General features: G+C 42.6%; 2 protein-coding genes across 8 annotated transcripts in view; both read left to right on the top strand.

Annotated features, from left to right (window-relative positions):
• The window catches only part of LOC105277070 (ras-related protein Rab-37), a 74,586-nt gene extending 59,015 nt beyond the window's left edge, over window positions 1-15,571 (top strand). For 4 of the 6 annotated variants that reach the window (XM_011335217.3, XM_011335214.3, XM_011335213.3 and 1 more), the window contains 6 exons: window positions 9,346-10,149; window positions 10,533-10,643; window positions 10,842-10,950; window positions 12,726-12,836; window positions 13,423-13,564; window positions 14,794-15,571. In XM_011335217.3, coding sequence (XP_011333519.1) covers window positions 9,886-10,149; window positions 10,533-10,643; window positions 10,842-10,950; window positions 12,726-12,836; window positions 13,423-13,564; window positions 14,794-14,911 — 855 coding nt within the window. In that variant the 5' untranslated portion in view covers window positions 9,346-9,885 and the 3' untranslated portion in view covers window positions 14,912-15,571. Of the gene's footprint in view, window positions 1-8,364; window positions 8,473-9,345; window positions 10,150-10,532; window positions 10,644-10,841; window positions 10,951-12,725; window positions 12,837-13,422; window positions 13,565-14,793 lie in introns of those variants that run through there. The other 2 variants (XM_011335216.3, XM_011335211.3) reach the window with 2 other exon arrangements.
• A 560-nt stretch (window positions 15,572-16,131) lies between these two features.
• Window positions 16,132-24,603, top strand: LOC105277067 (zinc finger protein 62). 2 transcript variants are annotated; one of them, XM_011335209.3, is made up of 4 exons: window positions 16,132-18,221; window positions 18,964-19,110; window positions 19,193-19,282; window positions 19,369-24,603. In XM_011335209.3, the coding sequence occupies exons 1-4, from the start codon at window positions 18,063-18,065 to the stop codon at window positions 22,801-22,803; spliced, it is 3,831 nt and encodes a 1,276-aa protein (XP_011333511.1). In that variant the 5' UTR covers window positions 16,132-18,062; the 3' UTR covers window positions 22,804-24,603. The 2 variants fall into 2 exon arrangements, with proteins under 2 accessions (XP_011333511.1, XP_011333512.1); XM_011335210.1 differs by lacking the exon at window positions 16,132-18,221 and adding an exon at window positions 18,228-18,583.
• Window positions 24,604-25,124: the final 521 nt, after the last annotated feature.

The raw sequence follows: 25,124 nt of genomic DNA, 5'->3' as shown, positions 1-25,124 counted from the left end.
TGTATGATTTCGTTCTCACGTAAAGAGAAATACGTTCAAATACGTTCTCGCTGTACGAAAACGTCTGCACTTCTCTTTGTCGGTCCGATTTATTCGTTATTTTGAGATCCTCACGTCACAGCTAGCGTGTTAACTTCTTACGATGTAATCTACCTGGAATAGACAAAAAAACTCCTGAGATGTAAAATTGGAAATACTCGGGACGTATTGCAGCGCATGTCCTTTTTGACATTTAACTGGCATTTGGCGCGCACTTTCCGATTACAATAAAAGAGAGCCGAGAGGAGAGAAAGGTCGACACGGGCGAAAATAAATACGTCACGTGGAAAACGCGGAGCGACGCTCGTTGGTAATAACGTGCGTGTGCACGTGGGCGCGAGTGTTACGTTCTATCGAAAAGATCAGATTTATATGCCGTAATGATATGCATATTCATTCATCCTGGATTGATGTTCGTCACGACAAGCCGGCATGCATCACTCGAGATAGACTCGACAGTCAGATTTACAAAACCTGACGAACGAAGTATCGCCCGAAATAACGAATCCCGCAAGCACGGACGAAAATATCTATATTTGCGCCATGTCACGTCGGTATCAGTCAGGGCTCGAAATCGCGGTCGATCCGGACGTTCGCGATGTCTCAGGGCGATGTCGAATACGGGGATTCAATTCGCATGGGATGGATTTTCCGTTTTCGCGCCTTCGATCGTTGCTGACAGAAACAAGGAAGGCACAGTAATTTGTGCCCTCCGTAACGCGCGATTCAATTATTCCCTGGACCATTTTTGTATCTCACGGTCGCCACCTTCTCGCGCCATCGGAAACGCGTATGCAAAACGGCTACCAATTATCCGCCGCAAATTGCCCCTAGCGCAAAACTGCGTCATGGAAAAAGTCAAATTAAAAAAAAGGAAAATACTGAGTCGTGCTACGCGACGCGTCGGTACCGGCCCGGTTGTGAATTTATCGGAAAAATTCCCGTAAGTGGGATATTTCATCGCGACAAGATCGAAATCGCGAGACAGCGGTCCGTATTTATTCGCGTGGCTCGATTAAAATTCGTAATCCGCGCGAGGAATAGCGCGCCGCTCATATTTCTCCCTATTTCCTGTGGCTGGAACTCCAGCGAGTCTTCTCGATCCGTTTCAATTACTGGAGGCAATTTAGTTTCGGTGTTCTCCACTTCCGTGTGCGCACACCAGAACTTCATGAGCAACTTACCGCTACATTTTCCATGTCCCTTCCTACCTCCTTCTCTTTTTATTCCTTTTTTTGACGTTGCGTGAGCAATTAACGACGATAGAGCAAATCGGATTTGATAGTCATGTACTTTTAGGTTACAGTTAAGAGGCAGATATTATTCCGTTCATCAGGAAATGATCAGAATAAGGAAAAAGATGAAACTTTTGAAGTCTCTGTTATTTTGATAATTTTCTTGTAATTTTTTTGTACTACAGAGTTGAGCACATATCTCAATAAATTGGCAGAGTTTTTATATGTATAAACGTTGAACTAATACAGATATAAGTTGTATAAAAGTTCTTGAAAATATCGCGTTAAGGTAATAAAGAAAGTTAGATAAAAGTCGATCAATATCAGATTGATGCAAAAGCTTCTTACGCGTATCGTGCAGAAAGTTGAAAGTAATATTGTACAGTTTCGAAGCAAGTTTTATTAATTGTAATTACCATTGGCTCCAATACACTTTTTTCATTAAAAGAAAGAAACTTTTCAATTTTTCTATTAAAAACAACCTGAATAACTTTATTTCAATAATCTTATTTAAAACGAAGTTTTATAGAAAACGAAAACCCAATTTTTCTGTTAATTTAATATCAAGAAATAAACTTTTTTCGCAAGCGAAACGAAATCTTAAATAATTAATAAAAATCAATTATTTTATTTATTTTTATCTATTTATTTCCATATTGTATTATCTATAATATATATATTTATTTTTTATTTTAGTTTTTTATGTTTACTATTTTTTTCAAACACACGGCCAATATTAAATTACTAAATAATGATTTTTTCCTTTTTTTCTAGTAAAGTATCTCTGAACATCTTTTATGAATTTGTTTGGCAGCGCTTTCAATACTGCGCGTGGTTGTGCAGCCTGTGTACGATACCACCGTCTGCCTCGGCGTAGTCGTCGGTTCAAATCCCCGCCATGCAGGCGAAACGAGCGAGAGAGACAGCAGTATCTGTCTTGGAAGCGGTGTGTTGCTAATTTCTCTCACTGCTAAGAAAATTTCACATGGTGATGAAGACTAACAACTTATTCTCGAGTCTTTGACGATTCGAACCTCTCATGAGATTCTCGTTGGGACGATGAGCATAATAGTCATAGTTACTCTGAGTGTGAAATTTACTCAACGTTATTTTTCATTTTGTAGTCCATTTTCTTTTTATTTATAATGATTTTATTATTTATACATTATATGTAGGATGCATATATGACGAACACAAACTATCCCATTCCGATAATCGATTAGTTAAAAAAAAATAATAAAAATGTCTACGTAGAATATTTTTACTCGAAGATCGCTTCAGAAGATAGGATATCTTGAAATTATGGTATGACACCACGATGCATCCTGCAGCGAGAACCGCATTTAGAGAAAATAAAGAAAGAAAAATACACACACATACATACACGCGGCAAGAACTGGCGACACGACGTACCGATAGCGTGTGGCAATCGGCGCGTTAATTAGCATGTTAATTAGCGGCGGTGCTAACGCTACTGTGCTGCGCCGACATTTTCTCGCGCAGACTAATTTTCATCAGTTAAGTTTCAACCTTGCGCTCGACTCTTCCCGTTTTCGCGGCCGCTCGGAAGAAGCCGCATCGGCTTTCATCGCGTTCCCGCCGGTGATAGCTAATAGCTGCACGGCCGATGCACCCGTAATGGCCAATGGCACGCTCCGAAAGGGCGTGATTAATTTCCATAATGGCCGCCGCGCCGACTTAATAAGCGCGCTTTGTCGGGTGCTTGTCGACTGGCTGCCGCGCGAAAGAAAAATGAAGGGTTGCGGGAGAGAACATTTTCGCCCACGAACAAGAAGATACTAACGACCTTGTGCCGTCGTACTGAAAAAACTGAAGCCCTCAGCGACTTACGAGATCATGTCTCCGAGAGTGGAATTGGAGGGAAAAAGTGCGGATTCAGCCTCTCTTATCTTTCGGAGAAATATCTCCGTACTTTGTAATTTCCAAGAACAGCATCGATAGATTCCGGTTTCTTATAATATAAAGGATCCATTAATCTCGCAAGCTAAATAAAGTCTGTTTTAAAGTCTATTTAATTGATTAATTGACATTTTAATGATGACGTTATACATTTATAAATGAAGATGTGGATCACCTACGGATGGTGAATTTATTTATTCATTTAATTCGCATCTGTGCTCGACCTTCGTTGTGCATATTTTGATAAATATATAATTATGCGTAACACCACAAGAGATTATGAATAATAATTCTGTATAATCCTCGCGTTACGCAAAACCTTACATAGCACGCTGTGTGGATAAAGTGAAGTAGCAAAAAATAAAACACTTAACATGATATCCGAATGTCACAATTTCTCAGGAAAAGCAGATATAATTTACATTTTGCTATTTAATCTGCAATGGTATCGCTTTTATTGCAAAAATATCCAGATTTATTTAATCAATTCGTATTTTCCGCAAGAAAAGCGTAAACCGATTTTAATAAAGTTTCATTGAAAGATCGAATCTGCATCAAAATAATTAATCCGGACATGTTATCATCGCGATGCAATCGCGGTTCAATTTTGCCCGCTAACAATCTGAAAAAAGTGATGCCGCGGTATGCTGCGGTTGAAAGGTCAACTGTACACCGCGTTCGAGATAAATCGCGAAGATAGTTGCTATCGCCGTTCGCCAACTTGCAGGGCCAGGTCGGCGCTTGCTGGCTTTCGCAAAGCGGCTTCTCGTCAAGTAGTACTTAAGGACGGCTGTGTCGGCAATATTAGACAACGGAGCACCATTTATTAGCAAAGTTTAATCACGCGTGCAGCTCTGATGGAGGCACCTAAGCTATCACGCTCGTCGCAAAAACCAAAAACCGTGAAACCAAAGGAGTAACGAGGAACGAAGTTCCTCCTTCGTTGCAGTAAGCTACTTCGTCTTCTTGCGTTGCAAAAGTCCCACGGCTGTAACCGCGGTATAAGGTCGCTTCACGGGAAACTTCCGAGATACTTCCGCGCCTGGGACGTCAACGTAGATGTTGGTCGGCGCGGTTGGCGAATGCTTCGTTTGCGAATGCACCGCAGTTATGTCGTTTCCCTTGCGATCGCTTATCTACGGGTCGTGAATTATAATCGAGAACGCGAAGTTGTAGCATTGTGGACTGAAGAGATTGGATATTTGTGCCATGCACTGTGAGAGTACTTTCGGAAAATTATTGACAAACGAAACTAGAATGCATAACCGTTGCGATGTCATGCTTTCTCGGTCGATCGAGGATGGAATAGCGATGTCGTACAGCGAAAAGTCTCAATCGATTATTCGTTTAAAATTGTATTTGCTTCTATGCAAATATTTGCCCCTTTGCTGTGTGCGTTTGGCGTTTGCAGTTCGAACATTAATGTTAACCCTGTGTGCTCGGCTGTAATGGAAGCGGGATACAGGACGGAGACACTGAAGGTTTTACTTGGAATAATAAATTCGCATATTTATTAATTATGCATGAAACATTGTTTTAGTCAGATTTATTATACAATTGTACGAAAATTATCATCATTAGTGAAGTGAACTCAAAGCCAGGTAGGACAGTAATATTCGCGGCATGAAATAATCATAGCGTTAGAATGAGAGAGAGTTAGAAAGGGAGCGATTCGAGGAAAGTTGAGGAATTCTCAAATATGTGTCTGGATATGAATATAGAACTGTGTCGGTAGTATAAGCTTGATTATTTAATAATACATGTGGATACTTTGCGCATAAAGGTAATGAACATTTATCTCTTTCTCTCGCTTTTGCGGTAAGGGTAATATTGATTAGGCATATAAATAATTACATGCTTCGCGACCAGGCGGTGGTTTTATCATCATTAAATAAACCAGTCCGAGGTGAGGTTTACTTCAACAAGCAAGTCTATCAGCGCGGGTTTGCTAACTAATACAAATCAGGCCCTGCTAAAATAATTCGCTGGCGTTTCATCAATAATATTAATTATTTCTCGTAATTACCGATCCAATAATTTCCATTCACTTAAGGCAAAACATTCTGGTATCTTGCTACTTTGAAAACATGCCGTGTTTCCGACATATAATTAAGACACGCGGAAATATATATCATTGGAATGGGGAAAACAGAGAAATTCCGCTGATGGCATGAGAGAGGCGAATCACCGACGTGTGACGTGCGTGATGTAATCGAGACGAGTCACGAGAATCACGCGAGAGAGAGAAGATGGTGTCAACGGCCGCGAGTGCGAAGCCAAGGCCGTACGCGCGAGCAATTCGTCCAGCAGCTCGATTAATCACTGCCATTTTTAATCACGCCGCTGAGAGAAAGAGAGACAGAGAGGGAAAGAGAATCGTGTCGATATAATTAATCGGGCCGATGTCGTGGCGCGTTCACGTTAGTCACGCTTCTCGCTTTCTCGCCGGGGAGTGTTGTAAAAGGGCGCCACTAGTCGGGTAACCACGGGTCCCCAAGAGCCTTTTTGATGTCGGCCGCGGTGTGGGTGGGCCCAATGCGAGTATAGGCTGGGCCTGCCAGCCTCGAATCTACACTGCGATCCGGTTTTTGCAATCTGCTGACGGTGAAGGAATTTCTTCGGGACTCGAATCGTGCTTCGTGAACCGCGCACACTCCCCCGTATTGAGGAATTATTTAACCGTTAAATTGCATTTGGATTTCTAGCGAGCAATAAATTTATTTGTTTACTAAAATAATACGAGAACAGTATACGTTACGCGAATACATGGTATGTATTACATTATATACGAGATATCCGCGCGTTCCAGTAACAGTAGTCGCGAATAACAAATTATCATTAATTACTGTAGATTGAATGTTCTGTGTCCACATCGCACGTGATTTTCGCGCGCGATTCGTACATTCGCGACACGTGTGCGTTAAATTATTCAGCACGGAGTTTCAGCTATGCGCTCGCGAGACACGCGCCGTTGCAAGCGGACCATCGGATGTTCCGGTCGCCGAATATGCGATCGCGAGGAAAGCAAATCACATCGGCCGATTCTACCCCGCGACCGCACGTCACGTTCGCCGGCCAATCACTCCCGCTATTCGTATGCGATGAAGCCGGTTCCGGAAATGATCGAGCGACCCCGGGTCCGAGTTTTAATGGCGATCGGCGGATAACGAGAAAAAAAAGCGAACCGACCGCAAGTGCGGTAAATGCGTCGAAACTGCCGAGCGAAACTTACTACCGATAAACACCGTTGGCGGAAACTAGCCGTATCTACCCGCGATTGTATGCATTCCACGCGCACGTCCATCTGCGAAACGAGATCCGCGGCGCTCCAGCTGGAGCTTCGCTCGCGCAAAACGCGTCTCATTCCCACCGGATGCAGGTTTCCTCGCTCTCGCAGCGTGAACGAGGAATTAAAAGTTTTTACTTCTCGTTTCCGAAGCGACGCGTGAGGCAACGCGTCCCGCGTGATTTTGCTCGGTCGCGGATGCGCGGAGTAAAAAGAATGCCGGGCGTATACGGGGCGGGGTGTCGCATCCGTACGCTAACAAAAGTCGGAATATTCGATATCAAAGAACTCGACGACGTATGATACGGGGAAAAAAATGTTATTGCGGATTTAATTTATATGTACATAGGTTCGCTACGTTGTGACGCGATCGCCAGTGTAGTGATTCACCGAAGAAGAAAAAGAGATTCGGATAGAAGCAGCCTCAACTTTAGCATTCGAGACAAATTTGATGACGTTATTTACGAACACTACGAGAACGCGGTAGAAAATGCAAAGTGCATTCAGAGTTGTACGTTATATTTCTTTTTATGCCGATGCGACGCGATACGCGCAAATATTATAATCCGATTACTATTGGGTTGGCCAAAAAGTAATTGCGTTTTTTTTTATATAAATAAAAGGCGAATTTTTCATGGGAAACAAAAACTTTATTAAACAATATATTGTCCATTTTGTTTGATTATCTTTTGCCATTTTTCAGGCAACTTCATGATTCCGCGCTCAAAAAAGTTCTTATCTTTTTCAGCAAAAAACAATTCCAAGAACGATTTGATATCCTCATCAGCAGTAAAGGTTTTACCATTCAAGGCGTTTTGCAAAGAACGAAACAAATGGTAATCTGATGGTGCCAGGTCTGGCGAATATGGTGGATGTGGTAACATCATGGTAACACATCCCATCCAAGCTGCAACAATTTTTCACGAGTGACCAAACTTGTACGTGGTCTAGCGTTATCATGGTGAAACACAACACCTTTGCGATTCACCAATTCTCGACGTTTCTGTTTGATGGCATCGTTTAATTTATCCAGTTGACGACAGTATACGTCTGAATGAATGGTTTGATTCCTTGCAAGCAGCTCAAAATACACAATACCTTTAAAGTCCCACCAGACTGACAGCATAATCTTTCTTTGGTGAATATCTGCTTTTCAAGTGCTTTCAGCAGGTTCATCACGCTTGCTCCACGATCTTTTTCGTTTGACGTTGTTGTAGACGATCCATTTTTCGTCGCCCGTTATCATACGTTTCAAAAATGGATCATTTTCCTCACGTTTCAAAAGAGAATCGCAGATGTCAATACGCTTAGTGAGATGAATTTCTTTGAGCTCATGTGCTACCCAAATATCGAGCTTACTAATGTATCCAAGTCGTTTTAAATGGTTTTCAACACTCGATTTCGATATGTTAAGATTCTCAGCAATCTCTCGTGTCGTTGAACGCCGATTCGAATCGATCAGTGCCTTTATTTTGTCATCATCAATTTCGATTGGCCTTCCTGAGCGCGGTGCATCTTTCACATTAAAATCTGCAGATCGAAATTTAGTAAACGAATTTTGACACTGCCGCAGTTTTAAAGCATCTTCGCCATATACATCACGTAACTTTGTATGAGCTTGTACAGCGTTTTTCCCTTTTCGGAAGTAATAAAACAAAATATGACGACAATGTTCTTTTTGATTTTCCATTTAGAAATCGACGGCAAACAAACAATTGTTAACGAAATCGTGTACTTTCTTTTTGTAAAACAAGCTTGAACTGTGAGTTGTTAACCTACATAATGAATTTGCGGTTTAGAATGAAGTTAGTTACATTTCAAGACATGTATGTCCATCTATTGGAAAAAAACGCAATTACTTTTTGGCCAACCCAATAATTAATATCAGATTGAAATATAATATATATACATGCAGTACTTGAGAAAGAAATTTACATAAAAAAATCCAAGAGCAATTCAGGAAAAACAGACTACCGAAGACAGGCACGCTAGGTAAGCATCACTTCGCATATGTTTCCCGAAATTTCATGGCACCCCTGAAACTGAAACATCATCGGATGTTTCTCCAAAGCGATTATTCGCGTGGGACCCAAGTAGTACGTTACGATCGATTCCAATCTCCTAGGAAGTTTACGGCTGAATGCAACGAAAGGTGAATGCAACTATAGCGTTCCAGCACGCCTGCTGTTCCGTCGATTCATTAAAGCGGCTCGTGGACGTTTACGTAACTGGTAATGACGCACTGGAGACAGTCGAGCGTAATTATCCGCTCTCTGTGCAAATTGCCGTCCATCGGCCATGCGACTGTTTCCACGTCGCGAATTTACACTCACGCTCGTTAAACGACAGGATATTTTGGTGGCTTTCCCAATTTATGCATGGTAGATCAAAAAGGCTTTTTTCCTTCGTGCCCTCGTTGACCAGTCGTCGTTTAATATTCGTGAAATCGCGAGGCTCGACCTCCATTAAAGCGCGCTATTTCGCCATTACGATAACAGCGCGATTTCGCGCGTCCGCCGCGTAAAAACGCAACATTTTCAAACCGTACTTTAATTAATGACCGTTCAATATTGCTTCCGATTTCATATTACGTCGCGTAAATGCCTATTTAATCGCAAACTGCAGTTGATATCGTTGAACATTCCATCGCGCGTCCAAAGTTCATGAATAATACGAAACGCGATGAAAAAGCTGTCGGAGGAATTCGTTTCACGGATAATTATCGGAGGCAGATAACGCAACGAGACATCGTTCTCCCTCCCTCTCTCCTTCCTAATTTTGGTAGCGAGAATACCGCGAGTTCGCGAGTTCTAATATACACACGCAATATTCAGCGAATTATTCGGAACGTTTGCTCCAATCTAGCTGAGTGCATCCTGTAACTCGTCATCTTGCGACGGAACTCCGCGGGGTTTTCGCGTGCCACCCTCGCATCAATTCGACGCTTCGTCCTCGCTGAAGAAGAGACCTCTCGAAAAAGCCGGAGCGCACGTTGCGTCGTGTCGAGCGGCGGACCAAACTTTCACCCGGTCGCTTGTCCCGGTACCACGGGTGTACCGGCGGGCCCTCACCGCGACGCGAATAGCGGACACCGGAGACGCGGCGAGAAGGGAGAGGAGATTCGAGGCAGGAGAGAAACGCGAGAAAAGGAAGCACGCACGTACGCGCGCACGTACGAACGAAACGAAACGAAACGTGAGCACTCTCGAGTTCGGGGAGAGAGGTTTAGTGACCTCGGACGCGTCGTCATCGTCGTCCTAAAGAGAGGCAGAAGGAATAGGACGACGGGCACGACGAGGACGACGACGAGCACCAGCGCGAGCGCGACGACGCCGAGCGCGACGAGACGACGAGGAGTGGCCGAGAAGAAGAAGAGCAAATTGGTGCTCCCGGTAGCAGGGGCCCATGAGCATCGTGGAGGAAACGTTCCGCGGCGTGTCGCGACGCAGCCGAGACGGATCACGTGGCACCGCGAGCGCAGGCGATTGGTCCGCGGCGGGTACGCGGGGCCCGGCCCAGCCGGCCCCCACGGCCGCGTCGGCCACCTCGTCCGCCGCCTTCTCCAGGCCCCGGGACACCGTGGGCCCGACCAGGCGCCAGTCTTCACGCGACAGCGTCGACTCCGCCGGCCAGCTCACCCCACCCGACCACGCTGACCTCCTCTTCAAGGTCTCGTCTTGCCGCCTGATACTCGTTTCTCTTTTATCCCTTTTTTTCCACGCGCGCTCGCTCGTCTCGCCGATACGCTCGCCCGATATGCTAATCTGCAAATCACTTTTTTCTCCTTTCCTAACTCGTTTTCTGAGCTACTTCTTTCGACGCAATCACGTCGTTTCTTCGCCGATCTTGCGTGACGCGCACTTTTATTTTAATCGGGAACTACGGCGTATTGCTTTTACGCGTTACACTTGGCGTTCAAAGTTTTAACCGGAATGGCAACGTTCCGTGACATTTTATCGAAATTGATAGTTACAATCGGTTTTTGTTGTATGGAGCGAGTTGGCGTGAATTAAGTGAAGTCATTGTTTCTGAAAGTCCTCGCCGTGATGCAGGTGATGCTACTTGGAGATAGCGGCGTTGGGAAAACCTGTCTTCTGACGCGTTTCCGCGATGGTCGCTTCCTGTCGGGAAACTACATAACGACCGTTGGCATTGACTTTAGGGTGAGACACGTTATTTCACCTTGCATCGCACGCAATCAATGATGAACGCTAGTCAATGAATAAAAGTTTTCTTATCTATTCTCTAATAGCGAAAGTAAATGCGTTGCTCATATTGTTCACGATATAACATGGGATTAATCCTCGATTTTTTTTCGTGTCTATGAAAATTTAACAAAAGTATGTATCGTATCCTTGCAGAACAAGGTTGTCACCGTCGACGAAACGCCGATCAAGCTGCAGATATGGGACACAGCTGGCCAGGAGAGATTTCGAAGCGTGACGCACGCTTATTACAGAGACGCTCACGGTAAATTTTTTCGCTTGTTACAGATTTGTATCCTGATTCGAGTAACAAGAATGAAATATGAACTGAAAGCTTACGTAGTTATCGTTATGTAAATTTAACAAATATCATATTGCATCCAATAATATAATCCGATATTGCATCCGATAATGTTTCCTAATTTCGCTTTATTTGTTATTGGATCGAAATAGATTTCAGAGAAATTTGGATTAATACGATTTGCATTGAAGTAAAAGAATTACGGTGAAAAATGCGCTTTATCAGCAGTATATTATATTATTCGTGTAAAATGATAAATGATGCTCGCGTGCAATGTCTGGCGGAATAACAAAAATTTTTAGTTAATTAAATCGTATTTGACAGATATATCCACTGTGGTAGATTCGCGTGTGTGATAAAGCCGAGATCATCGATCGACGAAGAGCTTTTACGCGTTCTGCAGCATCACGTAACGATTCACAGTCACGCTATAAATGTCGCGTCCAAGCTGTGCATATGAAACATTTTACTGACCCTGCCGCGTATTTTATCATCATTTTATCAGCGGAAAACGATGAGAAATATCTTGGCGAGAGATAGATACGACGCACTTTCAAGCACTGTCAAGGATTTAATATGCGTTTGGTTTAATCAAAGGGATTCCTTCTATGGTACTCATGAAATTTAATTTGACGATTATTATTGATATTACACAGACACGTTTTTTCATTTCTCTCTCATATTCCTCATACCTCTTTTTATTCAAAGATTCATCAATCAATTTAAAATCTATTTGTTTGAACATATTTATTCTTTCCAGTAATCTTTCGATGTAATCAATTCATACATCTAATCGGAAAATCTATGAAATTGTATAAGGATAAAAGTTTATTATCTATTTTCACATTTATTTAAATGTTTAATCGCATATAAGTCAAACGCCATCAATACCTGATATCTATTAAAACTTTGTCTAGAAATTGATCTTTTGGGAATGGTAACTTCCTGTACGCAGATATGTAATGTAGTACTTCTCAAGGTGCAATCTAAAGTAGCGGTATTACATCGGTGCGCCCCCGGGAAACTCTTAATTGCTCATCTTGAGTTGATTGTCCATTTCCTCAGGGCTCCGTCCACCTTCGGGCTTGAAATGATCAATTTGCAACGTCACCGCTCTTCTGCAACACCCGTGGCGAACTCGACTTTACAATGCATGAACCATTCCTAACTTCAGCCTCGAACTCTAGCCGTCGCTCCCGATTTTGTTGCTCCGCCAGTTTTGGCCAGGTGCCAAACTCGATTCGCGCAGATAGACGGGGAAGGAATACGAAGAGCTCGCGTAAGGGGAACCTCATTGTTTGCTGGCGGAACCCATCTGCGAGTTCTGAAGTTGTTGCGACAATAGCTCTGCTTCGGAAGTAATCACTCTTAGTTGAGTAAATTCGTTAATAATTAGATACGCGTTTTCATCCACTCAGAAGATTAAGTGGCGACCGTTGGCATCGCGTAATCAAAGCAATCACGGAAGAGCGAACCAGGTTTTTCATTAAAAAAGCACCTTTCTCGCCGACTGGCTTTGCATGAAAGGTCTGAATTTACGAAATAGTTTACGTCGCGTGTAAATAAATTGCGATTTTAATTCACTCCTGTCCCGAACTCGATTACCGTTTAACAAAGTATTAAATTTGCACAGCCGCGATAGAAACGACGTATTTATTTCGTAAAGAAATTATTGACCATCGGGTGACACAAAGTCGATTAGGTGCTCGGTAAAAAGGGCGATTCACGACTGATTTCAGCGCTTTTGCTGCTATACGACGTGACAAATAAGGCGAGTTACGATAACATCAGGGCTTGGCTGAGCGAAATCCGGGAACACGCGAACGAGGATGTCGTCATCATGTTGCTGGGTAAGTCGCGCTTATTTATGGTTCTCGTGCCGATACAATTGGACCTTGTCCACTTGGGATCCGCGTTAAGCTTCGATCGCCAAGTTAAATGCCAGAAATAAGGGCCGCGTAATGATTTCGCGGAGATGAGAACTTGAGGAAAGCAATCAGGATGACCCAGATTTGATTCTAACGACGTCGCCAGATTGTCCCAAGTGATATTGCAACGAAGACCCAGAACTAACGATCGGTTTCATGAAGGATTAAGTCTAACTCATTCAGCGTTCCCGTATGATGATGTGGATCGCTTCCGAAAGCAGTTGAGATAAATTTCCACTTTCGTATCGCCAGTTGAAAAGTGATACAAATATAAAAAAGGATACCATTGTTCCCGATCTTTCAGTTTACGTTCAGCTTTTAGCTTTCAATTCGAAATCCAATTTCAATCCAAATGCCTTTCGTGTGGACTATCGACTCGTTCGGAAATTGACCTCGATTGCTCACTGGCGGTCCATATCGCATCGGAACGCGATTAGCTTTCCGGAATAAGGAATAGCTGGATATTTAGAGGAAATCTATTTTCTCGTCGCTGTTTATTGAACCGCAGGTAACAAGTGCGACTGTGGGACGGAGCGTATCGTTAAGCGGGAAGACGGCGAACGATTAGCGCGGGAGTACAAAGTGCCGTTCATGGAAACGTCTGCCAAGACTGGCCTCAATGTCGAACTGGCATTTCTCGCCGTTGCTCGGTACGCTCTAAACAAGGTCTAAAATTGGCAAACATAGAATAAAATGGTGTGAATGACTAAATGCCTCGATTGGTAGTGCGGTTTTGCCAGCGCTGGTTAACTTCCATCTTAACTATTACTTTCTTCAGTTTAAACTTTTTCTGCCTTTTTCTGTAAAAATTATGGTAATTATGTACTTTAACGGACCCAGCCCCGATGACCTTGACCTTGACATATGTTGTCAAGGTCACCCTCCTGAGTGACCTTGAAGAAGTTTTAGCCGTCGCTCGTTGTTTGTTAAAAAGTTATAAACAAAGAAAGTTTAATGATTTCGCACGAATTTTTAGCTGTCCACGTGAAGCAAGAACATGATACTGACATATATTACAAAGGTTACCTTCCCGAATAACCCGCACTAGGTTTTAGTCGTCGATCGTTGTTTATGAAAAAGTTATTAACAAAAGAAATTTCGAAAATATAGTAGTTATTTTGAAAGAATATTGAATATTGAAAGATATAAACGACGAATATGTATATGAACGAAGAAAGGAAAGTCATTTAAAGCAGTGAATTGTTAATATATAGAATAGTTTCTTTTAATATAAGTACAAAGTATTCTTCACTTTAACCAAAAGCACAAACAGTTAAATACAAAGTATTCTCTGCTTTAACTTAACCTAACCTAACCTAACTTAAGCTAAAATTCCATCAAATATACTCATTCGTAAACGTATATGGTATCGTAAAATTATGTTTTATTCATTAAACATTTTTTGTTAATAACTTTTTAACAAACAACGAGCGAAGGGTGAAACCTAGTGCGGGTTATTCAGGAAGGTGACCTTTGTAATATATGTCACACTCAAGTCCTTGCTTCGCGTGGACAGCTGAAAATTCGTGCAAAATTATTAAACTTCTTTTGTTAATAACTTTTTAATAAACAACGAGCGACGGCTAAAACCTCTTCAAGGTCACTCAGGAGGGTGATCTTGACAACATATGTCAAGGTCAAGGTCATCGGGGCTGGGTCCGTTAAAGTACATAATTACCAAAATTATAATTGTAAAAAATGTAAAAATTGAAATTAAAAAATTAAAAAGAGACAAAGAATTCGATAAATAAGCTGAAAGTTAATCAACCTGGAAGAACTAGACAATTCCAGATTTTAAGAAACAAAATAGTAAATATTTGACGATTGATGAAAAATCGGCGTAGCTAAGTAGATCGCGGTTGCTTTCGTCTGATTTCAGGGAGCTGAAGGCCAGAAAAAGCGACGACCCTGACGAGACGAAATTCAATGTTCAGGACTACGTGCGCCAGCAGTCCCAGCGCAACTCTTGCTTCAACTCCAGCTGTCTAACAACTTGAACTGCTTCTGTTTTTACGTTGAACATATACGCGAATTCGAAGTGCGCTGCCGCGTGAGATACAGCGCGAAATTTCCATTTCGCGAGCCAAGGGAGGTTCAATTTGATTTTGCAAGAATGTCGGCACGACACTCATGTGAGACGCATAAATTTTATACTCCATTCGTAGTAATCACTTAAACTATCAAAGCAAAGATAGCAACTTTAAGCAGATCGTTCGAAGCCCGACAAATCGCTCGGGGCAGATAGCGTTAACACTTTCGAAAAGCACGATGCATCATCTTCAACGAAAACGAGCATTAGGGCGGCACATAGTGTGTTTCAAAGATCGATATAGGAAACCGATCGTCATCTTAGAAGATCAGAGAAGATCTGAATTTTTACGTAGCATCACGGAGCACGGACTTCTCATAGAACGTGTGTCAACAATCACTCGCGCACATTGTACATTAATGCGCGCGCGTGTATGTGTGTGTTGTGTATGTGTGCGTGAATAGTTTCAAGGGGATAGCGATTCTTTCAGGATACCTTCAACAGGTACGCCTTTAGCTTGATGGTTCTAATATCGCGTATACGCGCACATCATTAAGGGGGGAGCCTGCTTTAGAACGCTGAAAATAAGGTATATTTTACGAATTGTTTTTGGAGAAACTATACAGCGGATCGTTATAAAACTTTGATGCATTTATTAGTACATGTTTAAAGATAAAAAAAATTATTTTTTGATTTGAATATATCGCTCGTAGAGGTCGTCCTGGAGAAATCTTAGTGCAGCCGCGTCGCCGGCATTGCAAACTGGTGAGCATTCTCCTGCCTCCAAATTTCGTCTAAACTGAAAAATTGAAATATGTTCTCGTTATTTATGAATTCCCATCGTCGATGAACCAAAGAGAGAAGAAAAAAGTTGAAAAGTGCCAAAATGGTGGAGCTTAGAACACAAAAGTACGATTTTTAGGCAAAGTTGTTGAACTTTTTCATGCAAAAGTAATTGTTTAATTTAATGTTTTTATGAATATTAAAGGTTCATCGACGATGGGAATTCATAAATAACGAGAAAATATTTCAATTTTTCAGTTTGGATGAAATTTGGAGGCAGGAGAATGCTCACCAATTTACAATGCCTCCAGGACGACCTCTACAGGCGATATATTCAAATCAAAAAATAATTTTTTTTATCTTTAAACATGTACTAATAAATGCATCAAAGTTTTATAACGATCCGCTGTATAGTTTCTCCAAAAAAATTCGTAAAATTATACCTTATTTTCAACGTTCTAAAGCAGGCTCCCCCCTTAAACGCTCGGCGGCTTGCGGTCATCAGACAATTCGTAAGTGTAAGCCGTAACGTAAGCTGTAAGTTGGTGTCGTCGTGCGCGGACCCCCGTAAACCGTTCGTTGCGCTATTAACGTAGCTGTTTGCATGAAGGAACGTAATCTTCGATTTGCATACAATGCGCTAGTTACGAACTGCGTGGCGCGCGCGTGCGCGCGTTCGTCGTCGCGGTTGTGTATCTTTCATGCACGCGCGGTGCCCGCGCGTAGAAACGAACGAAACGCCGATGCAAGCTCGGTCGACCGGCCGAGTACTTAATCGCGACAGCGCCGGGGAGGAGAGGGGTCGCGTCTCGGACCCGGAGGACCTGAAGAAACGGCCGTGATCGTCATCCAGCGCGAGTAGCGCGCTTTCTCGAGGAATGACGACGCTTCTTTCTTCTCTTTTTTTTTTGTCTCCCTCGCAGCCGACAAGTGTACGTTTCGTGATCGTCGGTAGGTTGGTAGGTGTACGCCGCGCATTTCGTAATCGGGGATCGAGATGTTTATCGAGATGCCGACGCCGATTGGCGGAGGAGGGCCGTTATCTCGGTGTGATCGAAGAATTAACGAACTTTATCGATCGTTATCGGAGTCAGAGTTCTAAGCGAGGTTGAGAATCGCTGTGTTGAAGAGTCAATAAGCTTGCGCTAGTTACACTGGAGCTTTACCGATGTTAACGCGAGGGATCGGCTGGCCACTCTCGATCTTTCGAAATCTTTATTTTGTAATAGAGCGGACGGAAGTGCCAGAGGGCACATGCGCGCAAGAGTCGACCATAGCAAATAGATAGGGGAGAATTTGGGATCGGTTCAGGTAGAAGATTGAGGGGACCTATCGCGTATGTTGTAATCTGGCGTATATAATGTGCAATCTGTCTTACCTGCAGTGTACAAACGACAATTTCGTGTATCAAATGTATATCAGAAGGCATATATATATATATATATATATGAATAAACAATTGACCAATCATACAACATTCCATAACTTTCCTATTTCTATTGAAATTCTGGAATTCTCCTGAGCAACTTACGCCACATCGACTCAAACGTGAAACCATTGAACTGATTCGTTCTTGTAGAATATATATATATATATAATAAAAATATCTGATTAAAAGAAAATATTGTAAAAAATAAGGAAGACTGAAATAACATGACTTTTTTCATTTACAATTGGACATTTTCGTACAATTCGCGTACAATTTATAAATATCGAATTAAATATAAAAATGAATTAACTACATAATCTATTATCTATTTTTTTACGATGCATATATATAACATCTGATTTGTTAATCGGCAAACTTACAAGACACTGCTCTTTGCTCGACTAACCAACAGTCATCACTACGCACGAATGCGTAGACCTGGTGCGCATGACCCGAACGGCGCGTTCAGAAATGATGCCCTGGCGCGTCTAGACTCGCCTGACGCCGTTTTGTCGTTCAGCCTCTTGCCGGACGAGAGGAAGACGGAAAAAAGCGCGGGACCCGAGCGAGACCGGACCGCCCGTACGTCCGCACGAAGCGGCGGCGTTGATTCGTTGGATTCGTCACGACGGCCCGCTTGCGCCATCTTGGTGCATTTCCGGCAAGTAGGACGCGTCGGAAGTGTCGGAACGCGTGGAACGAGCTGCGTCCGTGAGAGCGCCCGGTCCCCCGAGCAGGCAGTTCTGTGATCGTTCGAGTTGGCGACGAGCGGGACGCTGCGTCCCTAACCTGGGCTCGGAGGAAGCACGGACGACGTGAACGACGTTGCCGAGCCAGCGCGCGACGTCCTGGTGGTATCTCGAGCGCGTCACGAGCAGCGGTCCCAGCGAGCGAGCGCCGGTTCGCGATGGACGGGGACGTGGTGGAACTCGGGAACGTGGAGAGTGTGTGCCGACTGTGCCTCTCCACGGACGAAACGAGGTCCTCGGTGTTCGCGGCGCGAGACCAGGAAGACTCGTCCGGCGTCCCACTGGCCACCAAGATCGAAGCTTGCTTGTCGATCCAAGTACGACCGTTCGACTCCTTAATTTCTGCTATCACACTCTGGTATCTGAAGCGGGTTCGGCAAGATTGGCGGCCGCTTCACGGTCATGCGTGGCGTACCACCTTGCCTGAGCGAGTTGCCAGCGCGTTTTGAGGTTATGCTCGCGCGGCGGACAATCGGGAGATAAACGAGAACCGAGTTACGCGCTTCTCGATGCTACGTTCGCTCTGGTTGCGTGTTCCAAGCTTTTCGGTGTCTCATGTTGGTTTCCCTTTGCTTCTGATACCTGCGGAATGTATTTATCTTGTTTGATACTGATAGCGTTTCTTGCTTGGGACTATATATGTAGTTTGATATAGAGATATCCTCCAATGCTTGCAAAGGTAATGTTTGTACAGTGCACAATTAAAATCTAGCTGGATAATGTAAATGGGATAAATTAGTAGGAATTGTTTGCCACGTTATGAATTAGAAAGTTGGAAAATTGTAAAACTATAATTGATATTGCTGAAACAAGCAAATAATATAAAATAATGCAGTTTTGTTTACCAAGAAACCTGAGCACTGATCTTTTGAGACATGCTGTCTGTGAATTTCAAATGGAATAAGCGTATACATAGAATTTTGAAAGGGAAACAATGAGGAAATTACAGAATCATGCAAAATGCAAACAGATTTAAGATTCGATTGAATTTGATTTAGCCTAGTAACAAAGTTGTTAAAATTGTCTAAGTTGAGATTAATATATTCGGTTTTTTTCCAGATTTCAAGCACCGATAAAGTATCCACGCTGATATGCGCAAATTGCGTGAAAAGTGTAAACCAGTGGCACACCTACAAAGAGTCTTGTTTACGTTCTCAGGACAAGTTACAGGAATGGTTGGCAAGTCACTCGCAATCAAATCCTAAGGTAAGGAAATACGACATATATTTATATACATAGAACTTTGAATAAGATATTTATTATTTTCATACTTCCGACATTTTAACAGGTTGTAACGATCAAGGATGAACCGATGGACGTAGACTCTAAAGACGATGCAGAAGTTGTCTCAGAGGACACCAGCGACTTGGAAGAAACAGTAAGTATAATTTTTCTCGCATGTAAAAGATAAAAGTTTTGATCTAGGCAATTCAGAAAAGTACAAGAATATTGTCCGTTTTCCAGCGTCCAATGGATGATCAGGCAATGGAGGACACTGAATCTGTCAGCGAAGAGGTACAAGAAGTAGCAAATAAAAGCAATGCGAATGAAAATGTGCCGAAAGATGCCGATACCACTCCATCCGTAGTGCAGAATGAAAAAGAGACTGACAGAGGGGAAGACCAGGTAGACCAACAGGATTCTGAGACTCTTCGCACGATTAAGAGCGAGCCGCAAGACGATGACGACACGGACTGCACTGTAGAACTGGAATCCACGAATAGCAGTGAGTTGCTACTGAATCCAATGGCGGTTGGCACGGAGGACACTGTCATGGAGGCGGACTCCACGCAAAAGTCGAACGCGGCCGGTGCATTACCTAAAAAGAAACTGAAGCGTGGTCCTCACACTCACTTCAGAGGAACGCGCGTCTTTAAGAAGAAGTGCGTACATTGTCAGATATTCTTGCACTCGAAGTATACGTACTTGAAGCACATGAAGAGGTTTCATAACAAGGAAAACGGCGAGAATTCGGAATCGATATCTCAAAACGACGAGGAGGAGATGATCGAGGATATCGAGGATGAATTGATCAGCATGGAGAAGGAGTCGCCGCTGACGCAGGTTCAGCAGGACATCATTAGCCAATTGAAGACGTTCTCATGTTACACTTGCGATCAGACGTTCAACGATCGGCGCAGCACGCTCTCTCACATACGACAACACTTGCCGGATCTCAGGCCGTACACGTGTATCGCCTGCCTGACAGAGTTTCCTGACCGATCTATGTATCAATTGCATTGTGGCGCGTCTTTTGAATGCGCGATGAAGATTGCCCTAGTCGTGCCTAAACGCGGTAGTGAACGATACTTTACGTGTAACATGTGCCTGCGCTCGTTGCACGGCAGGAAGGAACTGCTCGGTCACTTATCGAAGCATTCTGATAAGCAGTACGAGGAGATGATGTCACCAGCGCGTTCGCCGCCCAAGCTGAAGCCGATGACGCCGTTGCCATCCGAGGGAAACTCGGCCAATGCGCAGCAAGTTGTCAACGGGCCTTACAAAAATGGCGATCCGGCGCACAACCACGCCTGCGATCTCTGCGGCATGATCTATCGATATCGACCAAATATGTTCAAACACAGAGAGTTCTGCCGGCAATTGCCGCCAGAAGCTCGAATGTCGTACAGGTGTGCTCACTGTCAAATGACGTTCCTCGTGTTCAAGAAATTCCACAGTCACATCACGGTGGCTCACAAGAAGAAGGAATTTCTTTGCTACCAGTGCGGCGCAAAGTTCTTGTCGCCCAGTGATTACCTGACCCATCACGAAAAACATCGCGCGTCGGCGCAGGGCGGTGGACAGGTGCAGCGCGACGGCACGTCGTCGCAGAACGCGGTTCAGGCATTGCTGAAGGAACGGAATGCCCACGAAGCGGGCCTCGTCAAGTCGAGGATCGGTACTCCGAAGTTCAGCTGCGCCCTCTGCAGCCAAGAGTTCTCGACGAGGCTCGAACTGACCGAGCACCGGAATCTTCATGTCAAAGTGAAAATATATTCTTGCATCATTTGCCGCAGCATGTTCAGTAGTCCAAGCGCATTGGAGATTCACATGAAGGATCACGGCATCGAGGACCCGAATGAACGGAACGCCAACATCTCGTGCATCGAGTACGGCAGTTTGGACGAGGGCGCGAGGATCGAGGATTTGGATCTGATAAACGCAAGTGCCACCTCGGATCCCGGTTCCGAAATCCACGAGTGCAACGAATGCGGTAGAGTGCTCTCGAATTACGCGAATCTTCGCCGTCATACAAAGATGGTGCATCGCAATGCCACGATTTACGATTGCAACATGTGCTCACGTATGTTCACGTGTAAAGAATTGTACGATCATCACATGCAGATTCAGCATCTCTGCTCCAAGACGATGTTGCAGTGTCCTCAGTGTCCTAAGAGCTTTGTCTTCCAATCGAATTTCAACTATCACTTCCGCACCGCTCACCTTGAGAAATCGACTGGTTACGGCTGTGATATTTGCGGCAAAGTGTTTGTCGAAGGTGCGTCATTGAAAATACATAGGGGTTGGCACAATCGTGCAAATTCTCGTCTAAGCACTCGATTCGTACTGGGCGATCAAAAGTTACTCAATTCTGATGCCTCAAAGGATGCATCAATTGATGCCGAGTTGGCCACAAACTCGGAACGGCCAGCGAGGGCACGAAAATCATTCCCCAATCCCCCACCTCAGTTGTCTGGTATCGGCACGAAGTCATCATCTGGGAACTTCCAATGTCAAGTGTGCAATGATAAATTTAATGATGTGACCGAACTCAGGAGTCACTTATGGGACGTCCATTGCGCACGCAACAAACCGGAGAAGAGTTTCTCCAACAACGAACTCCAGTGTGAACTCTGCACGAACGTCTTCCCCGATCAGGAAACCTTGGCGACTCACATGCAATGGCACAGAGCCAACCCCATTCTCAGCGATATACGAAAAACGTACTCTTGCGACGTATGTGGCAAGTCATACAGTTCAAGAAAGGTCTTGTGGAAGCACAAGAAGCTTCACAAAGCTACTGTTGTGGCCTCGCTCAAGTTCCAATCCTTGGCAAGGAAACCGATGGCTACTCAGTTCATGTGCACATTTTGCCGCAAGATCTTTTCGAGTAGCCAGTCCTTGCAACGCCACAAGATTAGCTTCCACAGTGAAGCGCAAAATCAGCAGCGCGCGCAATCACAGCCGAATAGCACTCGAAGATTTTCGGAGAGTCACGAGGACGAGCCGAGGCTGAAGCGTATGAAAGTTGAGATTGACGATGATTCCCCACCGCCCAAATTGCCGCCTTTTGCTATGGATTTTGCCGGTGAGAAGAGGAAGCCAGTCATGTGTCACGTGTGCCAGAAGATGTTCCCCAACATGAGTGTGCTGTACAAGCATAAGCAAATCGCGCACGAAAACCGAACAAAGAAAGAGAGAATGCCCGAGTGCGTACCGATGACAACTCGGGACGGCAAATATTCGTGCAACGTCTGCTTCAAGGTGTTCCCTGGCTTGTCAAATCTGCGACAGCACTTCACTATTAAGCATAAGAAAACTTTCCATCACAGAACCGCACCGAACAGGGACAGACCCGTGCCGCTGCCGTTGCCGATCACCGAATCTCCGAAGGAGATTCGCGAGACGACCTATACCAATAACGTGATGTACAGCTGCAAGCTATGCAAGCAATGCCACGTTTTCAACAAGCAGTCTATTATCAGTCACGTCACCAACGTGCACAATGCGGTGTACCAAACCGACAGCAACGCGTTCCACAGAGAAGTTAATCTTGGCGCTTACATGGTGCACGGTGCGGTCGGGACTACTTGTCCACGATGCAACGTCAAATATCCCAACAATAGGGCTCTGAAGATACACTATGTCAAGTTCCATGACAGTCCTGACCATCAATGAATTCGCTTCCTGGTTCGAGTGACTTGATTATGCCAGGTGGGAAGATCGATTTTTTCAAGCCGATTGCAAAGATTGATAGATGCGTTTCTCGTATCACAATTCTCTCGATATCGCGCGGAGTGACACACTGTGTTCCTGAGGTAACATCGATCAACATTTCCAAATTGTGCAAAACGAGACGCGATATTCTGATCCATTTTATTCTCATTGAGTCGAGCGACATTATTTCATGATAAACTTTGAATCTTTTTGTAAGGCAACATGCAATCAAGGAATCGCGATGATTATTGTAAATATCACCGTGTCACAATTCTGATGTTCGAGATGTTTAACAAACAAAAAGAAAGATAGATATACATTGTTGCACCGATGGATTTTTGTTTTACTCACGCGGACACTTCCACAAATGACGGTTTATCGTAGATATTTATCGTAACGGTTTGTTACTTGTTTGATACAGCGATTACAATTGCGACCAACTGCGAAGTGTGTAAATATCGAAGTGAGCGTATGTTAGCGTATATGTAAAACGTGCAGATTTTTTATTCAATTATAAGTTGACTTGCTGCGGCCAAGTGTATCAATGGCAATGGGCATGCTTGGTAATCCTATTGCGACGTCAAATCTGAAATGCCATTTGTCGTGTGCATATTATTACGTTATTACTCTAATTAAGACGGTATAATCAGTACGGTCAATGCGTACGTGGTACATGGATATCTTTCTAAAAAAAGAGGCAATTCGCGAATCGTATTTTCACCAATTATTATCGTCTTATTAAACTTTATAAGGGCGAATCAGCATCGCGTGTTCGAAGTGATAACAATAATCGACCCAGGCATTGCAACATCTAAACAGATTTAGATTACTTCATCTGCACACTCTATATATACACATATATTGGGTATTATTATATTATTATAATATGATATGCAAATAAATCTCGTAACTTGCTTACATAATAGTATTTATTAAGTTTCCCTTATTGCATCGATGTTTCGCGTTTTTTGCTTAATTTGACAGAAAGTTTATGCTTTCCTGTTGTTCCTGTAGTATCTTTCGATTTTCGTTTTAGCTATATTAATAATTCATTTACATATATTTTATTATTAAGTGTGTTATTTATAAGTTATAAGTTGTAGCATTTTGTGCATAAGAATAAAAAAATTAACTGCTGGGAAAATTACTAATCTTTATTATCGAATTTCTAAGGTTCATCATTAAACAATAAAAATACTTATAACATTAAGTTGTCGGTAACTATGAGATATATTAGATGCATTTTATTTTATATAGATCAGTATAAACCAGAACAAAAAAAATTGATAATTGTTTTAATTGATAACAGTTAAAAAACTTTGTTAAATTTTTAAGAAATACACGGAAATGATATTGTACGTTATTTCAATTAAGTTGTCGGCATAATAAGCTTTTCAATATAAAATTTTGTTATGAATCAAAATTTATATCGAAAGATTATTTTTATGTATACGTACGCACTTACCTTTAGTTATATGTATAGAGTATGAAATTTATATATAAACACGATTGTCATCTCTTCTCCCAGTTTATGTGCATATAAACTGAAAGAAAAGATAAAAATTAATGTTTATTAATAATGCCTATTAATTGAAAAATATCATCGTTATTAGTCGATATAAACAGTTATAAAAGATTAAATATACGGAATATTAGTAATAATACGTAATATTATTTTGACCGTATAATAAATATTCCTATTGTATACGTGCTTATGTATGAGTGATTTAATAAAAACAACAGCGTATTGTTATTTTTAAATAATGTGTTTGTTTTCTATTAATCTTTACGCATGAGGAAAAGAATATATGTCAGGATCAATTTTTGTATTTAAATGAACTGCATGTTTAATCTGTATGACGTTTCCATTATGTATCTTTCGCAGAGAGAAAAACTCGTGTTGAGTTGCATTATTTATGAACGACACGTCACAAGTACTAATGTAATGTTGCACAATATTAGTAGTACTCGACGACGATAGACTCATATATCATGGATGACAAGGATGAAAGGTAGGTAGATAAAGAATCATAAGACACGAAGAATATTTGGTACTCCCTTTTTTTATGAATGCACAAAACATTTTAATATAAACTTAAAAATTCGTACAACAATATGAAAAATTATAGACTATTATACACATGTATATAGATATATATATATATATATATTTATATAGTACTTTTTATTTTTTCCTTTTTCCAGGTTTATCAATATATATATATTTATTTATTTGTTTGTTTATTTCCTTTGCTATATATCTTTTTTATTAACGGGATGGA

This window comes from Ooceraea biroi, chromosome 3, assembly GCF_003672135.1.
Source record: "Ooceraea biroi isolate clonal line C1 chromosome 3, Obir_v5.4, whole genome shotgun sequence".
Classification (NCBI taxonomy): domain Eukaryota; kingdom Metazoa; phylum Arthropoda; class Insecta; order Hymenoptera; family Formicidae; genus Ooceraea; species Ooceraea biroi.
This window is presented reverse-complemented; position numbering and strand designations above follow the sequence as displayed.

Excerpts from the sequence above, each read along its gene's own strand:
- LOC105277067 (XM_011335209.3), top strand. The coding sequence starts at position 18,063 with ATGGACGGGGACGTGGTGGAACTCGGGAACGTGGAGAGTGTGTGCCGA. Across the intron at positions 19,111-19,192 it reads ACTCGCAATCAAATCCTAAG|GTTGTAACGATCAAGGATGA; the intron begins GTAAGGAAATAC and ends ACATTTTAACAG. Across the intron at positions 19,283-19,368 it reads CCAGCGACTTGGAAGAAACA|CGTCCAATGGATGATCAGGC; the intron begins GTAAGTATAATT and ends TCCGTTTTCCAG.